Source organism: Cebus imitator, unplaced genomic scaffold, assembly GCF_001604975.1.
Source record: "Cebus imitator isolate Cc_AM_T3 unplaced genomic scaffold, Cebus_imitator-1.0 Scaffold239, whole genome shotgun sequence".
In the NCBI taxonomy this organism is placed as follows: domain Eukaryota; kingdom Metazoa; phylum Chordata; class Mammalia; order Primates; family Cebidae; genus Cebus; species Cebus imitator.
The window spans coordinates 605,148-624,805 of record NW_016107554.1 but is presented as its reverse complement, the minus strand read 5'-3'; the positions used below and the strand labels follow the sequence as shown (position 1 = coordinate 624,805).

The 19,658-nt window shown below is 37.1% G+C and overlaps 1 protein-coding gene across 7 annotated transcripts in view; it reads left to right on the top strand.

Moving 5' to 3' along the window:
- The window catches only part of NEK10 (NIMA related kinase 10), a 247,454-nt gene that overhangs the window by 197,967 nt on the left and 29,829 nt on the right, over positions 1-19,658 (top strand). For 5 of the 7 annotated variants that reach the window (XM_017498233.2, XM_017498232.2, XM_017498230.2 and 2 more), the window contains 2 exons: positions 16,043-16,072; positions 17,917-18,017. In XM_017498233.2, the coding sequence (XP_017353722.1) occupies positions 16,043-16,072; positions 17,917-18,017 (131 nt within the window). The remainder of the gene's footprint in view (positions 1-16,042; positions 16,073-17,916; positions 18,018-19,658) is intronic. The other 2 variants (XM_017498234.2, XM_017498231.2) reach the window with 1 other exon arrangement.

Sequence of the window (19,658 nt, the reverse complement as noted above, 5' to 3'; positions counted from 1 at the left end):
ACGATACTGAAACTTAATCCTTGATATGAATATCAGAAAAAAAAGCTGGAAAAGGAATACCTTTCCTGCTGGACTATTTAATACCTGATCTACTTACTACACGAAATTAGGCTGTGTAGGTGTCCCATGCCTTGGGAAACTAAGTTCTTTAAAAATAGATTTATCCTCTTATCTATAAAGTCAAATCAGTTAATCAAACAACCGGATACTACCAAGTATTTAGAATTGGGGGAAAATGTCTCTGTCTTATATCAAAAAGAAATAATTCTTTCCTTTCATGGCAAGGGAAATGGCCTATATTTATGGAAATTAAATCATACAAAAATATAACAGAGAAAACCATGTTCTTTGTCAAGTACATACTGTAATGTTATAGATTCTATTAGTGTGGGTCAAATGTAAATTTTAGGGTATGTAGGTCAAACCTGAATTTTCAAGTGCAAATTTAATGTCAACTAAAAAGATGGCCTAATTTGACCAGATTAACACTGACACTTTTCCCTCCCTTGCTCATTTTTGTTTAGACAGCACCTGACACCCAGGTGCTGAACTGATGTACGGTGATTCTTATGCCCTGCACTTTGAATAGAAATTGTCACTTGGCCAGGTGGCTCATGACTGTAATCCCAGCACTTTGGGAGGCCAAGGCGGGCAGATCACAAGGTCAAGAGATCGAGACCATCCTGGCCAACATGGTGAAATCCCGTCTCTACTAAAAAGTACAAAAATTAGCTGGGCGTGGTGGCGCGCGCCCGTAGTCCCAGCTGCTTGGGAGGCTGAGGCAGGAGAATTGCTTGAACCCGGGAGGCAGAGGTTGCAGTGAGCCAGGATCGCGCTACTGCACTCCAGCCTGGTGCCTGGTGACAGAGCAAGACTCTGTCTCCAAAAAAAAAAAAAAAAAAAAAAAAAAAAAAAAAAAAAAAAAAAAAAAGAAGAAGAAAGGAAGATATTGTCTTTTTATGATTTCTGGGCACTTAATTATGTTCTCTTATTGGATGACTATGAATCTATTTTTATGCTTGTATTTTGTTAGCAAAGGCAGATCTAAATCAAATCATCAATTTTTTTTTTCCTCAAATATTCTGGAAAGCATAGCTAACATTCTAGTTGTCCTTATATGAACAACTTTTGGTAGTTTACTTTCAAGTTAATTATTAACAGAATATACTTAAAACTCATTTTCACAATTGCCAAAGTGATTTTAAGTACATACCTTCTTTTATTATGTTGCATAGCATTTTTATGATGTAAAAATTTGCTCACAGGTTTTAGTCAAAACTTCTATTATACTAGTCTATACTATATAATTTGGCATGTAATTATATACTTTGTTGGGATTTGCGAAGTATTAGTTATATTTTCCAACCAGATTGTAAGCATCTTCATTACAGCTTTTGTAGATATAGGCATACCTCACAGATATTGCAGGTTTCATTTTGGACAACAGCAATAAAGCAAATATCACAATTAAATATGTCACATGAATATTTTGGTTTTCCAGTGCATATAAAAGTTATGTTTACACTATACTAAGTCTATCATCTATATGATAGCATGTTTAAAAATATATATACCCTAATTAAAAATACCTTTTTCACCTGAGACTTTAACAAGTCATAGTCATTTTGCTGGTGGAGGGTCTAGCCTCCATCTAGGTGGTTGCAGAATGATCAGGTTCGTGGCTGCTAAAGATTGCGGTGGTTATGTCAATTTTGTAGCATAAGACAACAATGACGTTTGCTCAATCGAGTCTTTCTTTCACAAAAGTTTCTCTGCAGCGTGTGATGCTGTTTGATAGCATCTCACTTACACTAGAACTTCTTTCAAAATCTGGAATCGGTACCCTGAAACCTACTGCTGGTTTATTAACTAAATAATAGACTATTGTAAATTATTTGTTGGCATTTCAATGATGTTCATAGCATTTTTATCAGGAGTAGATTTCGTCACAAGAAACCACTTTTGTTGGTTATCCCTAAGAAGCAGTTACTCATCTGTTCAAGTTTTATCATGAGCCTGCAGCAATTCAGTCGCATCTTCAGTCTCTGCTTCTAATTCTAGTCTCTTGCTATTTCTACTACATTTGCAATTACTTCTTCCACTGAAGTTTTAAACCCCTCAAAGTCATCCGTGAGAGTTGGAACCAGCTTCTTCCAAATTCCTGTTACTGTTGATATTTTGACCATTAATCACAAATGGTTATATATTTATTTAATTCTTCCATAAGTTATTGGGGTCCAGTTCTTTAGTGGTGATTTGTGAGATTTTGGTGCACCCATCACTTGAGCAGTATACACTGCACCATATTTGTAGTCTTTTATCCCTCAACCCCCTCCCACTCTTCCCCACAAGCCTCCAATGTCCACTCTATCATTCTCATGCCTTTGCGTCCTTGCAGCTTAGCTCCCATCTATCAGTGAGAACACACAATGTTTGGTTTTCCATTTCTGAGTTTCTTCACTTAGAATAATGGTCTCCAGTCTCATTCAGGTCACTACAAATGCTGTTAAATAATTCCTTTTTATGGCTGAGTAGTGCTCCATCACACGTATATATATCATATATGTGTGTGTGTGTGTGTGTATATATATATCTCTCTCTCTATATATATACACACACGTATATATATACGTATATATATGTAACAGTTTATCCACTCATTGATTGATGGGCATTTGGGTTAGTTCAATGATTTTGCAATTGTGAATTGGGTGACTATAAACATGCGTGTGCAAGTATCTTTTCTGTATTATGACTTCTTTTCCTCTGGGTAATCAGTAGTGGGATTGCTGGCTCAAATGGTAGTTCTACTTTTAGTTTTTTGAGGAATCTCCACACTGTTTTCCATAGTGGTTGTACTAGTTTACATTCCTACCAACAGTGTAGAAGTGTTCCCTGATCACTGCATCCATGCCAACATCTACTGTTTTCTGATTTTTTTATTATGACCATTCTTACAGGAGTCAGGTGGTATTGCATTGTGGTTTTGATTTGCATTTCCGTGATCATTAGTGATGTTGAACATTTTTTCATGTTTCTTGGCCATTTGAATATAATATCTTCTTTTGAGAATTGTCTAATCATTTTCTTAGCCCACTTTTTGATAGGATTGTTAATTTTTTTCTTACTGATTTGTTTGAGTTTGTTATAGATTCTGGATATCAGTCCTTTGTCACATTTATAGATTGTGAAGATTTTCTCCCGCTCTGTGGGTTTTCTGTTTATTCTGCTGACTGTTCCTTTTGCTGTGCAAAAGCTCTATGGTTTAATTAGGTCCCAGCTATTTATCTTTGCTTTTATTGCATCTGCTTTTGGTTTCTTGGTTTTGAAATCTGTGCCTTAGCCAATGTCTAAAAGGATTTTTCCAATGTTATCTTCTAGAATTTTTATAGTTTCAGGTTTTAGGTTTAAGTCCTTAATCCATCTTGAGTTGATTTTTGTATAAAGTGAGAGATGAGCATCCAGTTTCTTCTCCTATATGTGGCCAGACAATTATCCCAGCACCGTTTGTTGAAAAGGGTGTCCTTTCCCCACTTTATGTTTTTGTTTGCTTTGTTGAAGATCAGTTAGTAGGTATTTCAGTTTATTTCTGGGTTCTATATTCTGTTCCATTGCTCTGTGTGCCTATTTTTATACCTCTAACATGCTGTTTTGGTGACTATGGCCTTGTAGTATAGTTTGAAATCAGGTGGTATGATGCCTCCAGATTTGTTCTTTTTGCTTAGTCTTGCTTTGGCTATGCTGACTCCTTTATGGTTTCATATGAATTTTAGAATTGTTTTTTTCTAATTCAGTGAAGAATGATGGCAGTATTTTGATGGAGATTGCATTGAATTTCTAGGTTGTTTTTGGCAGTATGATCATTTTTACAATATTGATTCTACCTATCCCTGAGCATGGGATGTGATGTGTTTCCATTTTTTTGTGGCATCTATGATTTCTTTCAGCAGTGTTTTATCATTTTCCTTCTAGAGGTCTTTTGACTTCCTGGTTAGGTATAGTCCTAAGTATTTTATTTTATTTTTTTAGAGAGAGTCTTGCTCTGTAGCCAGGCTGGAGTGCAGTGGCACAGTCTCAGCTCACTACAACTTCTGCATGCTGGTTCAAGTGATTCTCTTGCCTCAGCCTCCCGAGTAGCTGGGACTACAGGTGTGCATCACCACACCTGGCTAATTTTTGCATTTTTAGTAGAGACAGGGTTTTACCATGTTGGCCAGGATGGTCTCAATCTCTTGACCTCGTGATCCGCTCATCTTGGCCTCCCAAAGTGCTGGGATTATGGACTTGAGCCACTGTGCCCGGCCAGTATTTTATATTTTTTGTCACTATTGTGAAAGGAATTGAGTTCTTGATTTGATTCTCCTCTTGGTCGCTGTTGGTGTATAGAAGAGCTTGTGATTTGTGTACATTAATCTTGTATCTGGAAAATTTGCTGAATTCTTTTTATCAGTTCTAGGGGCTTTCTGGAGGAATCTTTAGGGTTTTCAAGGTAAATGATCATATTGTCAGCAAACAGTGACAGTTAGACTTCCTCATTACCAATTTGGATGCCCTTTATTTCTTTATCTTGTCTGATGGCTCAGGCCAGGACTTCCAGTACTATGTTGAAGAGGAGTGGTGAGAGTGGGCATCCTTGTCTTGTTCCAGTTCTCAGAGAGAATGCTTTCAAATTTTCCCCATTCACTATTATGTTGGCTGTGGGTCTGTCATAGATGGCTTTTATTACATTGAGGTATGTCCCTTGTATGCTGATTTTGCTGAGAGTTTTAATCATAAAGAAATGCTGGATTTTGTCAAATGCTTTTTATGCATCTATTATGATGATCATTTGATTTTTGTTTTTAATTCTGTTTATGTGATATATCACATTTATTTACTGCTGTGTGTTAAACCATCCTTGTATCCCTGGTATGAAACCCACTTGATTATAGTGGATTATCTTTTTGATATGTTGTTGGATTTGGTTAGCTAGTATTTTGTTAAGGATTTTAGCACCTATGCTCATCAAGGATTTTGGTCTGTCGTTTTCTTTTTTGGTTATGTCCTTTCCTGGTTTTGGTATTACAGTGATGCTGGCTTCATAGAATGAATTAGGGAGGGTTCCTTCTTTCTCTATCTTGTGGAATAATGTCAAAAGGATTGGTACCAATTCTTCTTTGAATGTCTGGTAGAATTCTGCTGTGAATTTGTCTGGTCCTGGACTTTTTTTTGTTGATAATTTTTAAATTACCATTTTAATCTTGCAGCTTGTTATTGGTCTGTTTAGGATATCTAATTCTTCCTGATTTAAGCTTGATTTATTTTTCCAGGGATTCATCTATCTCTTCTAGGTTTTCTAGTTTATGTCCATAAAGGTGTTCATAGTAGCCTCAAATGATATTTTGTATTTCAGTGGTGTCAGTTGTAATATCTCCTGTTGCATTGCTTACTGAGGTTATTTGGATTTTCTCTCTTCTTTTCCTGGTTAATTTTGCTGATGATCTATCAATTTTATTCATATTTTCAAAGAACCAGCTTTTCATTCCATGTTTTTTGTTGTTGTTGTTTATTTCAATTTCATTTAGTTCTGCTCTGATCTTGGTTATTTCCTTTCTTCTTTGGGTTTTGGTTTGGTTTGTTCTTGTTTCTCTAGTTCTTTGAGGTGTGACCTTAGAATGTTAGTTTTTACTCTTTTAGTCTTTTTGATAGGTATTTAGGGCTATGCACTTTCCTTTTAGCACTGCCTTAGCTGTATCCCAGAGGTTTTGATAGTTTGTGTCATTATCATCATTCAGTTCAAAGAATTTTTAAGTTTCCATCTTGATTTTCTTTTTGACCCAATGCTCATTCAGGAGCAGGTGATTTAATTTCCATGTATTTGCATGGTTTTGAAGATTCCTTTTGCAGTTGATTTCCAGTTTTATTCCACTGTGGTCTGAGAGAATGCTTGATATAATTTCAACTTTTAAAAATTTATTGAGGCTTGTTTTATGGCCTGTCATATGGTCTATCTAGGAGAAAGTTCCATGCCCTGTTGAGTAGAATGTGTGTTCTGTGGTTGGGTGAAATGCTCTGTATATATCTGTTAAGTTCTTTTGTTCCAAGATATAGTTTAAATCCATTGTTTCTTTGTTGACTTCCTGTCTTGATGACTTGTCTAATGCTGTCAGTGGAGTATTGAAGTCCCCCACTATTATTGTGTTGCTATCTATATCATTTCTTAGTCCTATTAGTGTATTATAAATTTGGGAGCTCCGGTTTTGGGTGTATATATGTTTAGGATTGTGATATTTTCCCGTTGGGCAAGGCCTTTTACCATTATATAATACCCCTCTTTGTCTCTTTTAACTGCTGTTGCTTTAAAGTTTGTTTTGTCTGATATAAGAATAGCTACCCTGCTTGCTTTTGGTGTCTATTTGCATGAAATGTCTTTTTCTACCCCTTTACTCTAAGTTTATGTGAATCCTCGTGTGTTAGGTTAATCTGAAGACAGCAGATAGTTGGCTTCAGATAGTTGGTTGGTGAGTTCTTAGTCATTCTGTGGTTCTGTATCTTTTAAGTAGAGCATTTAGGTCATTTACATTTTGTAAATGTAAATGAAATATAAAATAGTAATTTTATATTACTATTACATTCAGTAGTATTGAAATGTGAGATACCATTGCATTCATTGTGCTATTTGTTGCCTGTGTACTTTCGTTTTTTTGTTTTTGTTTTTGCTTTTTAACTTTGTATTTTTGTTTTATATGTCCTGTGTGATTTATGCTTTAAATAGGTTCTGTTTTGATGTGTTTTCAGGATTTGTTTCAAGATTTAGAGCTCCTTTAGCAATTCTTGTAGTGGTGGCTTGGTAGTGGCAAATTCTCTTAGCCTTTGTCTGAAAAAGACTTTATCTTTCCTTCATATATGATGCTTAGTTTTGTTGGATACAAATTTCTTGGCTGATAATTGTTTTGTTTGAGGAGGCTGAAGATAAGGCCCCAATCTTTTCTAGGTTGTAGGGTTTCTGGTGGAAATCTGTTAATTGGATAGGTTTTCCTTTATAGTTACCTGGTGCTTCTGTGCCACAGCTCTTAAGATTCATTCGTCTTAACTTTTGATAACCTGATTATAATGTGCCTAGGTGATGATCTTTTGGCAATGAATTTCCCAGATGTTCTTTGTGCTTCTTGTATTTAGATATCTAGGTCTCTAGCAAGGTTGGGGAAGTGTTCCTCAATTATTCCCCAGATATGTTTTTCAAGATTTTAGAATTCTCTTCTTAGGAACACCAATTATTCTTAGGTTTGGTTGTTTAACATTATCCAAGACTTCTTGGAGGGTTTGTTCATATTTCTTTTTCTTTGTTGGATTGGGTTAATTTGAAGACATTGTGTTTGGGCTCAGACTTTCTTTCTTCTACTTGCTCAATTCTGTTGCTGAGACTTTTCAGAGCATGTTGCATTTCTATAAGTATGTCCAATGTTACCTGAATTTTGGATTGTTTTTTCTTTAAGGTATCTCTTTCCTTGAATATTTCTCTCTTCAATTCTTGTATTGTTTTTTGGATTTTTTTTTCATTGAGCTTGGCTTCACGTTTCTCTGATGCCTCCCTGATTAGCTTAATAACTAACCTCCTGAATTCTTTTTCAGGTAAATCAGGGATTTCCTCTTGGTTTGGCTCCATTGCTGGTGAATAAGTGTGATTATTTTGGGGGTGTTGAAGAGCCTTGTTTTGTCATATTACCAGGGTTGGTTTTCTAGTTCCTTCTCATTTGGGTTGGCTCTGTCAAAGGGAATGTCTAGGGCTGAAGGCTGTTCAGATTATTTTGTCCCATGGGATGTTCCCTTGATGTAGTATTCTCGTATGGATGTGGCTTTTTGTGAGCTGAACTGCGGTGATTGTTGTGTCTCTTCTGGGTCAAGCCACCCAGCAAGTCTACCCAGCCCCGAGCTGGTACTGAGGATTATCTGCACAGAGTCCTGTGATGTGAATTGTCTATAGGTCTCTCAGCCATGGATGCCAGCACCTGTTCTGGTGGAGGTGGTGGTGGGGCAGGGGGGTGAAGTGCAATGGACTCCATGAGAGTTCTTAGCTTTGGTGGTTTAATGCTCTGTTTTTGTGCTGGTTGGCCTCCTTCCAGGAGGTGGTGTTTTCCAGAGAGCATCAGCTATCGTAATATGGAGAGGAACTAGAAGTGGGTGGGGCCCTAGAACTCCCAAGATTATATCTCCTTTGTCTTCCACTACCAGGGTGGGTAGGGAAGGACCATCCAGTGGGAGCAGGGCTAGGCATGTCTGAACCCAGACTCTCCTTGGGTGGATCTTGCTGCAGCTGAGCATTTGGGGTGTCTCCCAGGTCCTGTAGGAACAGTCTGTTTCTTCAGAGCATCTGTGGGTTCTCTTGGGATTGCTGGTTTGTTCTTGGAGTTGATCTGGAGCTAAAATGCATAAATGTTTTTAATGGCATTTAGAATAGTAAATACTTTCTAGGAGGTTTTCAATAGACTTTGCCTAGATTCATCAAAGGAATCACTATCTATTGCAGCTGTAGCCTTATGAAATGGATTTCTGAAATAATAAGACTTGAAAGTCAAAATGCCTTCTTGATCATTGAGCTGCAGAATGAATGTTGTGTTAGCATGCATGAAAGCAACATTAATACCCTGTTTATCCTCATCAGGGCTCTTAGGTGACCAAGTATATTGTCAATCAATATCAGTATTTTGATAGGAATCTTTATTTCAGAGCAGTAGATCTCAAGAGTTGGTTCAAACTATTCAGTAAACAGAGTACTATCATCTAGGCTTTGTTGTTTTATCTATAGAGCATAAGCAGAATAGATTTAGTGCAATTCTTAAGGGCACTAGTATTTTTGGAATGGTCAGTGAGCATTGGCTTCAATCTAAGTTTACCTGCTGCATTGGGTCCTAACAAGAGAGTCAGCTGGTACTTTGAAGCCAGGCTTTGACTTCTCCTCTGTAGCTGTGAAAATCCCAGATGTCATCTTCTTACATCAAAAGGCTGTTTTGTCTGCCTTGAAAATCTATTGTTTAGTGTGGCTATCTTCATCAGTTATCTTAGCTGGATCATAGGAAGATCTTATCCTGCTGCAGTTTCTGTATCAGCATTTTCTGCTTCACCTTGTACTTTTATGTTATGGAAATGGATTCTTTTCTTAAACTGCATGAACCAACATCTGCTACTTCCAACTTTTCTTCTGAAGCTCTCTCACCTCACTCAGACTTCATAGAGTTAAATAGAGTTGGGGCCTTCTTCTGGATTCGGCTTTCGCTTAAGAGAATGTTGTGGCTGGTTTGATCTTTTATCTGCTAAATCTTTTTCTATATAAGCAAATAAGGCTGTCATTCTTATTATTCTTGTGTTCGCTGTAGTCGCACTTCTAATTTTCTACAAAAGCTTTTTCTCTGCATTCACAGCTTGACTGACTGTTTTATGCAAGAGGCTGTACCTTGGCTTTTGACATGCCTTCCTTACTAAGCTTGAACATTTCTGCCTTTTGATTGAAAATAAGAGACATGTGACTCTTTTTTTCACTTGAACAATTAGAGGCCATTGTAGGGTTATTCACTGGCTTGATTTCAACATTGCCGTGTCTCAGGGAATAGGAAGGCCTATACAGAATGGAGAGATGGGGGAATGGCCAGTCAGTGGAACAGTCAGAATACACACAACATCCATCCATTAAGTTTACTGTCTTAAATGCGTGTAGCTTGTGGTGCCCCAAAACAATGACAACAGCAGCATCGATGATCAGTCATCACAGATCATCACAACAGATCTCATAATAATGAAAATATTTGAAATATCGCGAATTCCCAAAATGTGACACAGAGGCATGAAGTAAATGCATGCTGCTGGAAAAATGGTGCCAGTGGCCTTGCTGAATGCAGAGTTGACACAAAAAACCAATGTGAAAAAAAAAAAAAAAAAAAGCAACATCTTTGAAGTGCAGCAAAGTGAAGCACAATAAAATGAGTTATGCCTGTAAATATCTAGACTATTTCCTCTGAGATCGGGCCCTTGAAAACTATTTATTGAGTGACTGATTCAGACCCATCACTGTATAAACTCTTGTTTATCTTTGCTATTGTACTGAGAGCAACTGCATAAGGAATCTAAAACAGTAAGGGAATCACTGATTTTTTTTCCATGTAAGACTTTAAAAATATTTTGTTTTTATTTAAAATTATTTTATTATATTAAAATATATACATACATATTTTTTAGATTTCAGATTGAGGTAAGAAATTTTCTTTACCAATGATTATTTGCTTCCTATTTCTTCATACCAAAGGAGGCATGGAGGGACTGTGTACCAGGTCCCAGGAGGATGCTGCTTGGAGATGTAGGTTTTTTTCGTGATCATTGTAGGGTACTGTGTTTCCAAAGGAATACTCATCTCACAAAAGTTACTGGTGGTTCCAATTCAAGTCCAAATGCAAATTGCCTATCAGCTGTTAAATGGCAGCTCACACTTCTTAAGAGGAAAGGCTAAAGGAAGTAAGGGTTGAATGGTATCCCACGCTCTGGTAGGAGTAAAGGGAGGTAGGTCAGCATGACTTGGGTGATTTGTAGCATGGTGTACAAAATAATTGAATTAATAGAGAAAAACATCACTTTCAAGTTCCAAATTGCCATTATTAATAATTTTAATGGATTTAAAAATATGTTAAAAGTATTTACAAATATGCTTTGAATTGGTTTGTTTCATTGACCAATTTGAGTATTGAGGATGGTGACAGAAGAGCCAATTATAATAATAAGAAACCTGGATATCAAAGACCTTAGGTTCATGTGGAATCTTTTACGCACGAACCATACCATTGTGGACATACATATGGACATCTGACCAAATTATTCCTGGATAGAAATGTAAGTACCAGTAGCTAAGAATCTATCCATGTGTTGGCTCTTGTCTGGGGAGTAATTTTTTTTTACGACCTCGGAGTACCTTTAAACCATAAGAGAGTATTAATCATTGAATCAGTCATTAAGTGTCAATTAATTCCCTTTCTTCAAGAAAAATGATGATACAACTAAGGTTGTGTCCAAACCATTCTATATAATGGCTGCTGCAGCAATTCACTCTCCTGAAAGCAAGAGGCCTCTTTTTCTCTCTGGGCTCCATGCCTGCCCTGCACTATAGCTGGAACCTTGTTATTCTTAATTGACTCTGCTCAGTATGGATTCAGTAATTTATTGGAGATGTTTCATATAGTGTTTCAATTAAAAATGTTTCTGTTTATATAACTACTTATTATTTTTTATATTGGGGTGGAAAAGCACAGTTCTTAAAGTTATTCTTTTTTTTTATTATTTTTATTTTTATTATTTTTTAAATTTTTTCCCATTTATTTTATTGCATTTTAGGTTTTGGGGTACATGTGAAGAACATGCAAAATTGTTGCATAGGAACACACGTGGCAGTGTGATTTGCTGCCTTCCTCCCCATCACCTACATCTGGCATTTCTCCCCTTGCTATCTCTCCCCAACTCCCCAAGTTATTCTTTAGCAAGTGTCTGAGTTTTATTCAGCCCATTAATAATAGAATCTGGTAGAAGACAAAAATGCTGATTTAAGAGCATTTGAAGAACAGAGATTTATATAGTTAGGCAAGAAAGAAAAGCTGAAATAAGATGGCTAAATTAAGCATAAGACTGGTAGAATTTCTATAAGGCAATAAAATGATATCATTTTCGTGATCAAGTTCTTGACTGGGTGTAAAATCATACCAATATATTAATTTATGCAGGTTAACCTCTAACACTATAGGGCTGTAAACTGTCTGCTCCTTTATTGATGTAGATTGTTAGTTAAATATGCTGTGACATTACCCATTAGAGGAATATAAGGCACATTGCATAAAAGAGGCTCAGTTAGAATTCAAGAGTGAAGGACTTCAAAGCAGCCTTGCTTCTGGCCTTTAAACAGCTTGTTTCTGAAGTTTCGAATGAAAGGAAGTTTGTTGCCTGATCACCTAGAGGTGCAAGGAGCCGAAGCTTTGACTCAGCTTGCTGTCATCTTGTGGGAAATTCCACTGGAGGTTGGGGTGGCGGGGCATCTAGGCCTAGACTGCCAAGCTCCTTCGGAACAATTTTCATCTGATTATAGAACGATCTGCTGGTCTGGGCTGGGAAGTATCCATCCTCCGATGCACCATCTTCTCTGTCACGTCCCTCTCTCTTTTGATGGAACATCATATTCTCAGTGTCTCAGTCCCAAGCTTCAGCAGTCCTTGGCTCCTGCTCCCCACGCTACCGTGCACTGTAGATTGATTTCCCCACAATGTGTATGACCTCAGCCCCCTTGGTTCTATTCCCATTTTTACCATGCTCTCATTTCAGATGAAGAAACTAAGGCCCAAAGAAGTTGTGACTTTCTGAAAACCATATTGCTAGTACCTAGCAGAGAGCCAATTCAAGCCAGGGCTCTGATTTCAGCTGTATGCCTCTTCCTGTGAGATTACCTTTCCTGAAATACAGTCAGCCTGATTCCTCCTCACCATCATGCATGGTCCCTGGCTACCTCTTCAGCTATGTACATACTATACCTTTTAATTGTACCACACACCAGCTAAACTGAACATTTTGCTGTTTTTCAGTTGCCATCCTCACTTAGCTGACTTCACCCTTTGCTGGAATTACTCCTTCTCCTAAGAACCCACACTCAAATACAACTTCCCTCACACCCAGTGCATGTCCTGTGCTATTGAAGGCCTTCTAATTCTTCCTGGTCTCAAATGTCACATTTGAATCTGCTCTTTCTCCCACATCTGTGGTTGTCTGGTCTGGGTGACCCTTTCATGAAATCCTTATGAGTTCAAGATCCTTCATCTAACCAGGGACACAGGGATTGATTGCTGAACATTTATAGATTTGAACTACAATTAAGTTACTTTATTTCATTGTTAAAATAGTAAAGAGGTAATAGTAAATTTGTATTGTATTTTGACAAGACAGTTGGTCCAATATAAAGAAGCTCATGTGTCTTTTGGCCTCATTCATTAAAACGATATATTTTTTGCTTCTTCACGGATCCCCTTCCTTAACCTTTTTTTCTCCAGTTGTCCAAAAGTTCCTGATTCTTAGCTGTGAGAATTCAGAAAAATAGTATATCGATACCACATTTTGGTCAACTGGGAGAATACAGTGTAAACCACATTTTTGGGCTTAATTTGTAGTAATTAACAGCTTCAGAGTATATAATTGTGAATTAAAGCTTCAATAGACTGTACGTATAGTATAAATCAAGTGTCAAAGCAGCAGGGATGGGCAACTAACTTGGCTAGTTCATGATGCTGTGAGATTCTAAAGCAGAATGTAGTGCACAGCACTAGCTATAAAAACCTAATGCTTTCAACTTATTATGTCTACATGCTTCACAAAAATAGTTAATTAAATATTCAGAGAGATAGGTAGAGCATCATGTTAAAAGTAGCAAGCCTTTTAAGAAGAGAAATAATATTTTGGGAGGGGAAGGAGCGTAGGTACTGTTTTGTATTTGCGGTAACCAGAGGCGCCTTCTCGCGGTGTCCTTGCATGGTAGAAGGCGTGACCACCTCCCTGTGGCCTCTTTTATAATGGCACTGACTCCATTCACAAGGCCTCCACCCTTATGACCTAATCACCTCCCAAGCTCATCTCCTCTAAATGCCATTGCCTTGGGGATTAGGATTTCAGCCTGTGAATTTTAGTGTTCAGAAGCATTTAGCCCTCAGTCTCCTCATCTGTAAAATGGGGATAGAATCTACACCAATAAATGAGCAGACAGTTTCCAGGGGCTGGTAAGTGTTTTATGCATTTAGTGTTCTGTAATCCACACGACTACCTTCAGAATGGTTGTATGGATTAGAGGAGACTAATGTGTAAAACAGCTCCCAATGTTTCACCTAAGCCCTTGCTGAAAAATAAGCACTGCTCTTCTTCCAGGTCCCCTGACCTAACACTCCAAAGGGGGAAAAAATAGCTCTTTTTTTCCCCCTTTGGAGTGTTAGGTCAGGGGACCTAACACTCCAAAAAATTGCTTGCCACAGAGTAAGCTGGCAAATATAATTATGTAATGACTTTTTGACACTTTTAAGTAAATTGCCTCTTATAAGAAATTTTGTAGTTCTAAGTTTTAAAACACTAGTCAAATTTCCTATTTTAATAAAAACTGTAAAAGAATACAAAGTATCCCAATATTTTAAACTTTGATTTTATTTGAATTTTAAGGAGACCAAATATTGTGTATATATTTTTGCAGTAGGAAATACCATGTAGATATGAACCTTGGGCATATTATGTGTGAGTGGCATTGCCCATGAACTGTGATCAGCTTTACAGTTGTCTGTTTAATAAAAAATTATTTTCATACAAATATTCTCAGATCAAAATTGTTAATACAAATATGCTGCATTTTTTTTTTTGGTGAACAGTTAGGAAGTTTAATATTTTCAGTGGGCTAATCTGAAAGATTTACTGAGAGAGAATGCTTTAAAGCTAGATAAAATAATATGGCTAACATTTGCAAAATTCTTGGCAGTTATTAACCTTTAAATGAAGAATAAAAATACACTGGGAGGCTGAGGTGGGTAGATCACTTGAGGCCAGGTGTTCGAGACCAGCCTGTCCAATGTGACGAAATCTTGTCTCTACTAAAAATATAAAAATTAGCTGAGTGTGGTGGTGCATACCTGTGCTCCCAGCTGCTCTGATGGCTGAGGCGGGAGGACTCCTTGAGCCCAGGAGGTAGAGGCTGCAGTGAACTGTGATCATGCCACTGCACTCCAGCCTGTGTGACAGAGTGAGACCCCATCTCAATTTTAAAAAAAACGCAATAAAAGGATGAGTATTCAGAATATGTAAAGAGCATTTACAAATCAATAAGAGCAAAGAACTATGAATACAAGCAAGAAGTTTACCAAGGAAGTACAGCAACATCACTGGCATTTAGATAAATACAAAAGCAATCAGATTGGCACAGTGGAAAAGTTTGGTAACATATAATGTTGACTGAGGTGTAGAAAAATGGATTCTTTTCTGGTCAGAGTATACATTGACTCAGCCACTTAAAAATGTATTTGCTTCAACGTATCCTTGGGTCCAGCTATTTCAGTCACTTTGTCTACCCTAAAAGAACTCTTGTACTTAAGCACAATGAGGCATGCATGTGTATATTCACTGCGGCATCACTTATTATCATGAGAAATGGAAAGCAAGTGCCCACCAAGACGGAAATGGCTATGTAAACTACAGTGCATCCAGGCCCCATAGCAGTCTTTAGTGGTTACAGAGAATGGGCTAGAGCTGCATGTGTTGGTAATAAATAATCTCCATTATAGACTGAGTGAAAAAAAGAAATTGTACAACAGTTTATGTGAAATGGTGTGTCACCAATTGTTTACAAAGGAAGGGAAGGAGGGAGGGAGAAATGAAGGGAGGAAGAGTGCAAGGGAGAAAGAGAGGAAAGGAAGAAGGGAGGATGGACGGATTACTTTAGATTTTCCATAAGAGTAGCTTTCCAATGCTTGGGAATGACTATCAATAGAAAGCACATTTTATGTCTTGACTGAGTGGACCCTTCCAATGTACTCTGAAATTTTAAACTCTAATTCCAGTTCATTTGATTGTATTTTTCAAAATGCTGATCATGACTCATTAAAATTGGCTTCAAGACTCAAGTATGGTTTGAAAAATACTGTTTTAAAGTGTACATTTATGTATGTGAGTGAACAGAAAAGTGAGTGAAAGACAACACACCACTCTGATGCCACAGGTTATTTCTAGCGAGGTGGCTGTGATGGGTGGTGGCTCCTGGGAGCCTTCAATCTCATTTGTAATATTTACATTCATGTTTGTTTGTTTGCTTGCTTGTTTTTATAGGAGCATACATAACTGAACATTTTAACTTTATTTTTTAATAACTAAGTAATCAAAACTATTTCCAAAGTTCAAGGATGTATTGGGATTGAGAGGGTAGTAGTCAAAGGGTCTTAAGAAAAATAATTTTTTAACAAATTGCATAGTTGATTAATTCAGAAGGCAAACATTCTAGCTAACTCTCTGTTTTTGTATTTAGGGCCACAGATGGGCACATTCTTGTGGCAAGGTAGAGTCAAACCTATGTGATATCCCATTCAGAACGTTATCACAGACCTAAGAACTCTATGCCATGCTGTGAGATTTTAACATCATTACCTATGAATGTTGCATCTTCAAATCAAAAACATAAAATAGTTAATATAAAAATGATTTTTTAAAACCCTAGCTTTCCATTTTCAGAAAAGGTAAAGTTAATTTTTCTGTAGCAACATCAACTTGGCCATGTTACACAGTCTCTAGTATTTGGTTTGGTTCTAGACAAACAGTTATATTTTAAGAATTATTTCTCCAAGAAGCACTGCTGTAGAAAATATGGCATGCGTATACTTGGCCATCTCCACAAGTTGGGGCAGACAGCTCCAGCTCTCTGCTCTCTTTTTACAGCTACATGAACCCTTTCTATTTGCCTCTTTACACTTTTATCCAAGGGGTATTTATTAAACCTCATGTTAATAATCAAATAATTGATATTAAAAGGAGTCAGCATTGTGTCCATGGGATATAGACTCTTTAAATTGCAAACATTTAAACAAGGTGTTGACTGCAGGTGAACTAGAACTAGATTTTTTTTGTGATAAATTCTAAACTAACTCAGTAAAGACATCTGTAAAGAAAGTAGTATTTCTTTGAATGTTTGTATATTATTCTTTTTGCATTTTATGTCTTAAATATACATTTTCATGTGCTTCTAGTAAAACAAGTTGACTCTTTTAAATGACCATGTTGAACGTTCTCTTTAAATGTCTTGAAAACAAAATATTTATGGTAAAATATGCAAGTTTTCTCAGGAAGTTCTTATAAAAGAAACCCTTTTAAAAACGCTTAGCTGTTGTTAAAGCAACAACTATATTCACATTTAACTTCATAGAGGCTCAATGTTGTTTGAAGGGAAGAAAAGAGGGCCTGTGGAACTTTCAATTTTTTTTTTTTTAAAGGAAATTGGCAAGAGAAGTTTTATTGCAGAAAGCACACTCTAGGTTAAGGGGATTAAGGGAAAGAGGAAGAGGAGGAAGATAGAGGGAGGAAGACAATGCACATCACATATCTGAAGCCTCTTTTTGTTTTATCCAGCATTGTTCTGTGGGTGAAAAGACGCAGAGGTGGCCTTGTAGGTAGTCTGGAGACAAAAGCCATTCCTTTAATTAGCTCTGTAGTCCTCAGGTTAGGAACAGACTGTGGCTATGACAGAGGACTCTGGGAAAGCAACAGTATACAATTTGATACCAAATTAGTCTGAAACTGTGAAGGTGGGTGGCTGTATGATGAGAATTCAGGATAAATTATAAATGTGCCCCACTTAGACCTGGAGAGAAATCTAGGTGAAAATTGTAATTTGTAATAATCAAAGGTTTGAAAGTTACTTAATTCTAGCTAAAAGAATTTTCACTTTTTTGCTCTGTAAGAATGTCTATTCAGTGTTTACATTTCATAGTTTTGATAAAATTAGTCTTAAAATATGTCACAGAGGGCATAATGAATTTAAAATTTAAAAGCATGATACCCTCTTAATTATACACGTCTGAAGCCTGGCTTTTCAGTGGCCACTGTATCTAAGGCACTGCTGACTCCTGATGGCAGCCTGCTGTAATTGCCAGCAAAGTATCCAAGAGATAAGCAGTCTTTCAGATGTTATTACAGGTAATATCATTGTGTTACTTAAGAATCTGGGAAGTAAAGGGAAAATATTGTTTATTCCATGTCATAAAATATTGAAGTATTACAGGGTCTCTATATACTGCCCCATTGATAAAGTGAAGTCTTTACCTTAAAATTTGTGTTAGAGTTTTACTTCATTTTTTATTAATATAATTTTTGAAAGAGAACTTTAACTACAGAATTTATCACCCACAGCATCTGCAGGAATTGCTGTGTCCCAGAGGAAAGTACGTCAGATCAGTGATCCTATTCAGCAGATATTAATTCAGCTGCACAAAATAATCTATATCACACAGGTCAGTGTTCTAGCTTTTAATTTCCTTTTCATCTTAAATGCAAGTTTGGAGCTAATACTGCTGAAGAACTATTTTGTTGGACTTTAGAGTGAATACTTGTTCTTATCATCTCCAACTATATACATGTGGTGACTCTTTAGTTTAGCAACAGAACTGGGTAGGTAGTAGGGTAAAAAAGCAAATATGTCAGATTTTCCCCATGATTTCTAACGTCCTCTCTTACTGTGAGTGCGCAACCAAAACGAAACTTCGACACAAATGGCCCTTCTATAGGGGTGAAAGTGGAAACAGGGTTGGGATTCTTTGCTCTTAAGCAGCTTTATTATAGGAAAGAAAGAGGAAAATAGTGCCTGCCCATTAATTCTGAGAATGCTATGTTGAAATTAGGACCTTTCAGAGGGTGAATGCCAAGACCACATAACATCCAGAATTGTTAAAACTTTCTATTTGTAAATCTCAGTGACTCCTAGCTACTAAGAAAATAATCAGTGCTAAAAAAAAATGCCTATTAATTATTGACAGAAATATGTTTAGTAATAATTTGAAAATTTTGTTCTGTATAGTTAATAGAAATTTTTTTTAGATAAAGAAGTATAGAAGACACTTGGACATGAAAGTCGCTATTAATTTGAAGTCTAAAATTATAAATCTTATATGGTTTATTCATTCATTCACTCACTTGACATATAATTATTAAGTGCCTACTATGTGCCAGGTGCTATTCTAGGGACTTGAGATACGTCCATGAGCAAAACATAAACATTGCCTTGCTCTAGATTTAAAGAGCCAATGGGGGATGCTGTCAGCTGCCAGTTATGGCAATTTCAACTAAACATTCAGATACTGAAGATAAGCACCACAAGTTAAATGGACCACCTGGGCCCATTAGGCTCATATTCCATTTAACTAACCCCCATCCCTACCAAAAACATCCCAAAACAAAAAATAAATTTAAATGGTGAACCACAGTAGCACTGTAAGACTCTAGGAATCTTAGTGTCAATTTGCAACCAGTGTTTAGTATTTGGGGAAAGCCTGTTGTATTTCCTTTTTCCCAGTAAACGGTCACTCTAGTAAATGCTACAATTCTTCCTGGGGGAGATTTGGAGAAAAATTTATGGGGTGCACTTGTAGTAATGTTGCAGGGCCCTTCCTCAAGGGATCCCAGCTTCCACTTAATCAAGGGGCTTTGAGTCTTTGAGTTGACTTGCATCTGGAAACTGTGTGTGAGGCTGTAACTCTCCACTGTGGCAATGGCAACTTAGGGCAGGTTTCCATCTACCACATCTAGATTTTCTTTTCTGTTAAACTGATCAAGGAATTCTTGAATAGGCAGACCATCTATTTCTTTTCTAGGAACACTCTAGTAAACTAACGACCACCAAAGATCTCTGTTGGCTAAGGCGTTCTAAATAATACTTCCTCCCTGCTGCCCTTTATGGAAAATGCTCCCAGTTTGTTATGGGTGGTCACGTGCCGTCAGTTGGTCCCTGCCAGTTGGATACATTGAAATCATGTATCGTTCGGTGTCATACCTGTCCTCCAATGGAGAGCAACCACCGTGCTTTTCAAGAATGCTGGTGCTCCCCTCTCCAGTGTGCTTCTCAATGCCTCAGTGAAATGAGTAGCCTCTGGATGTTC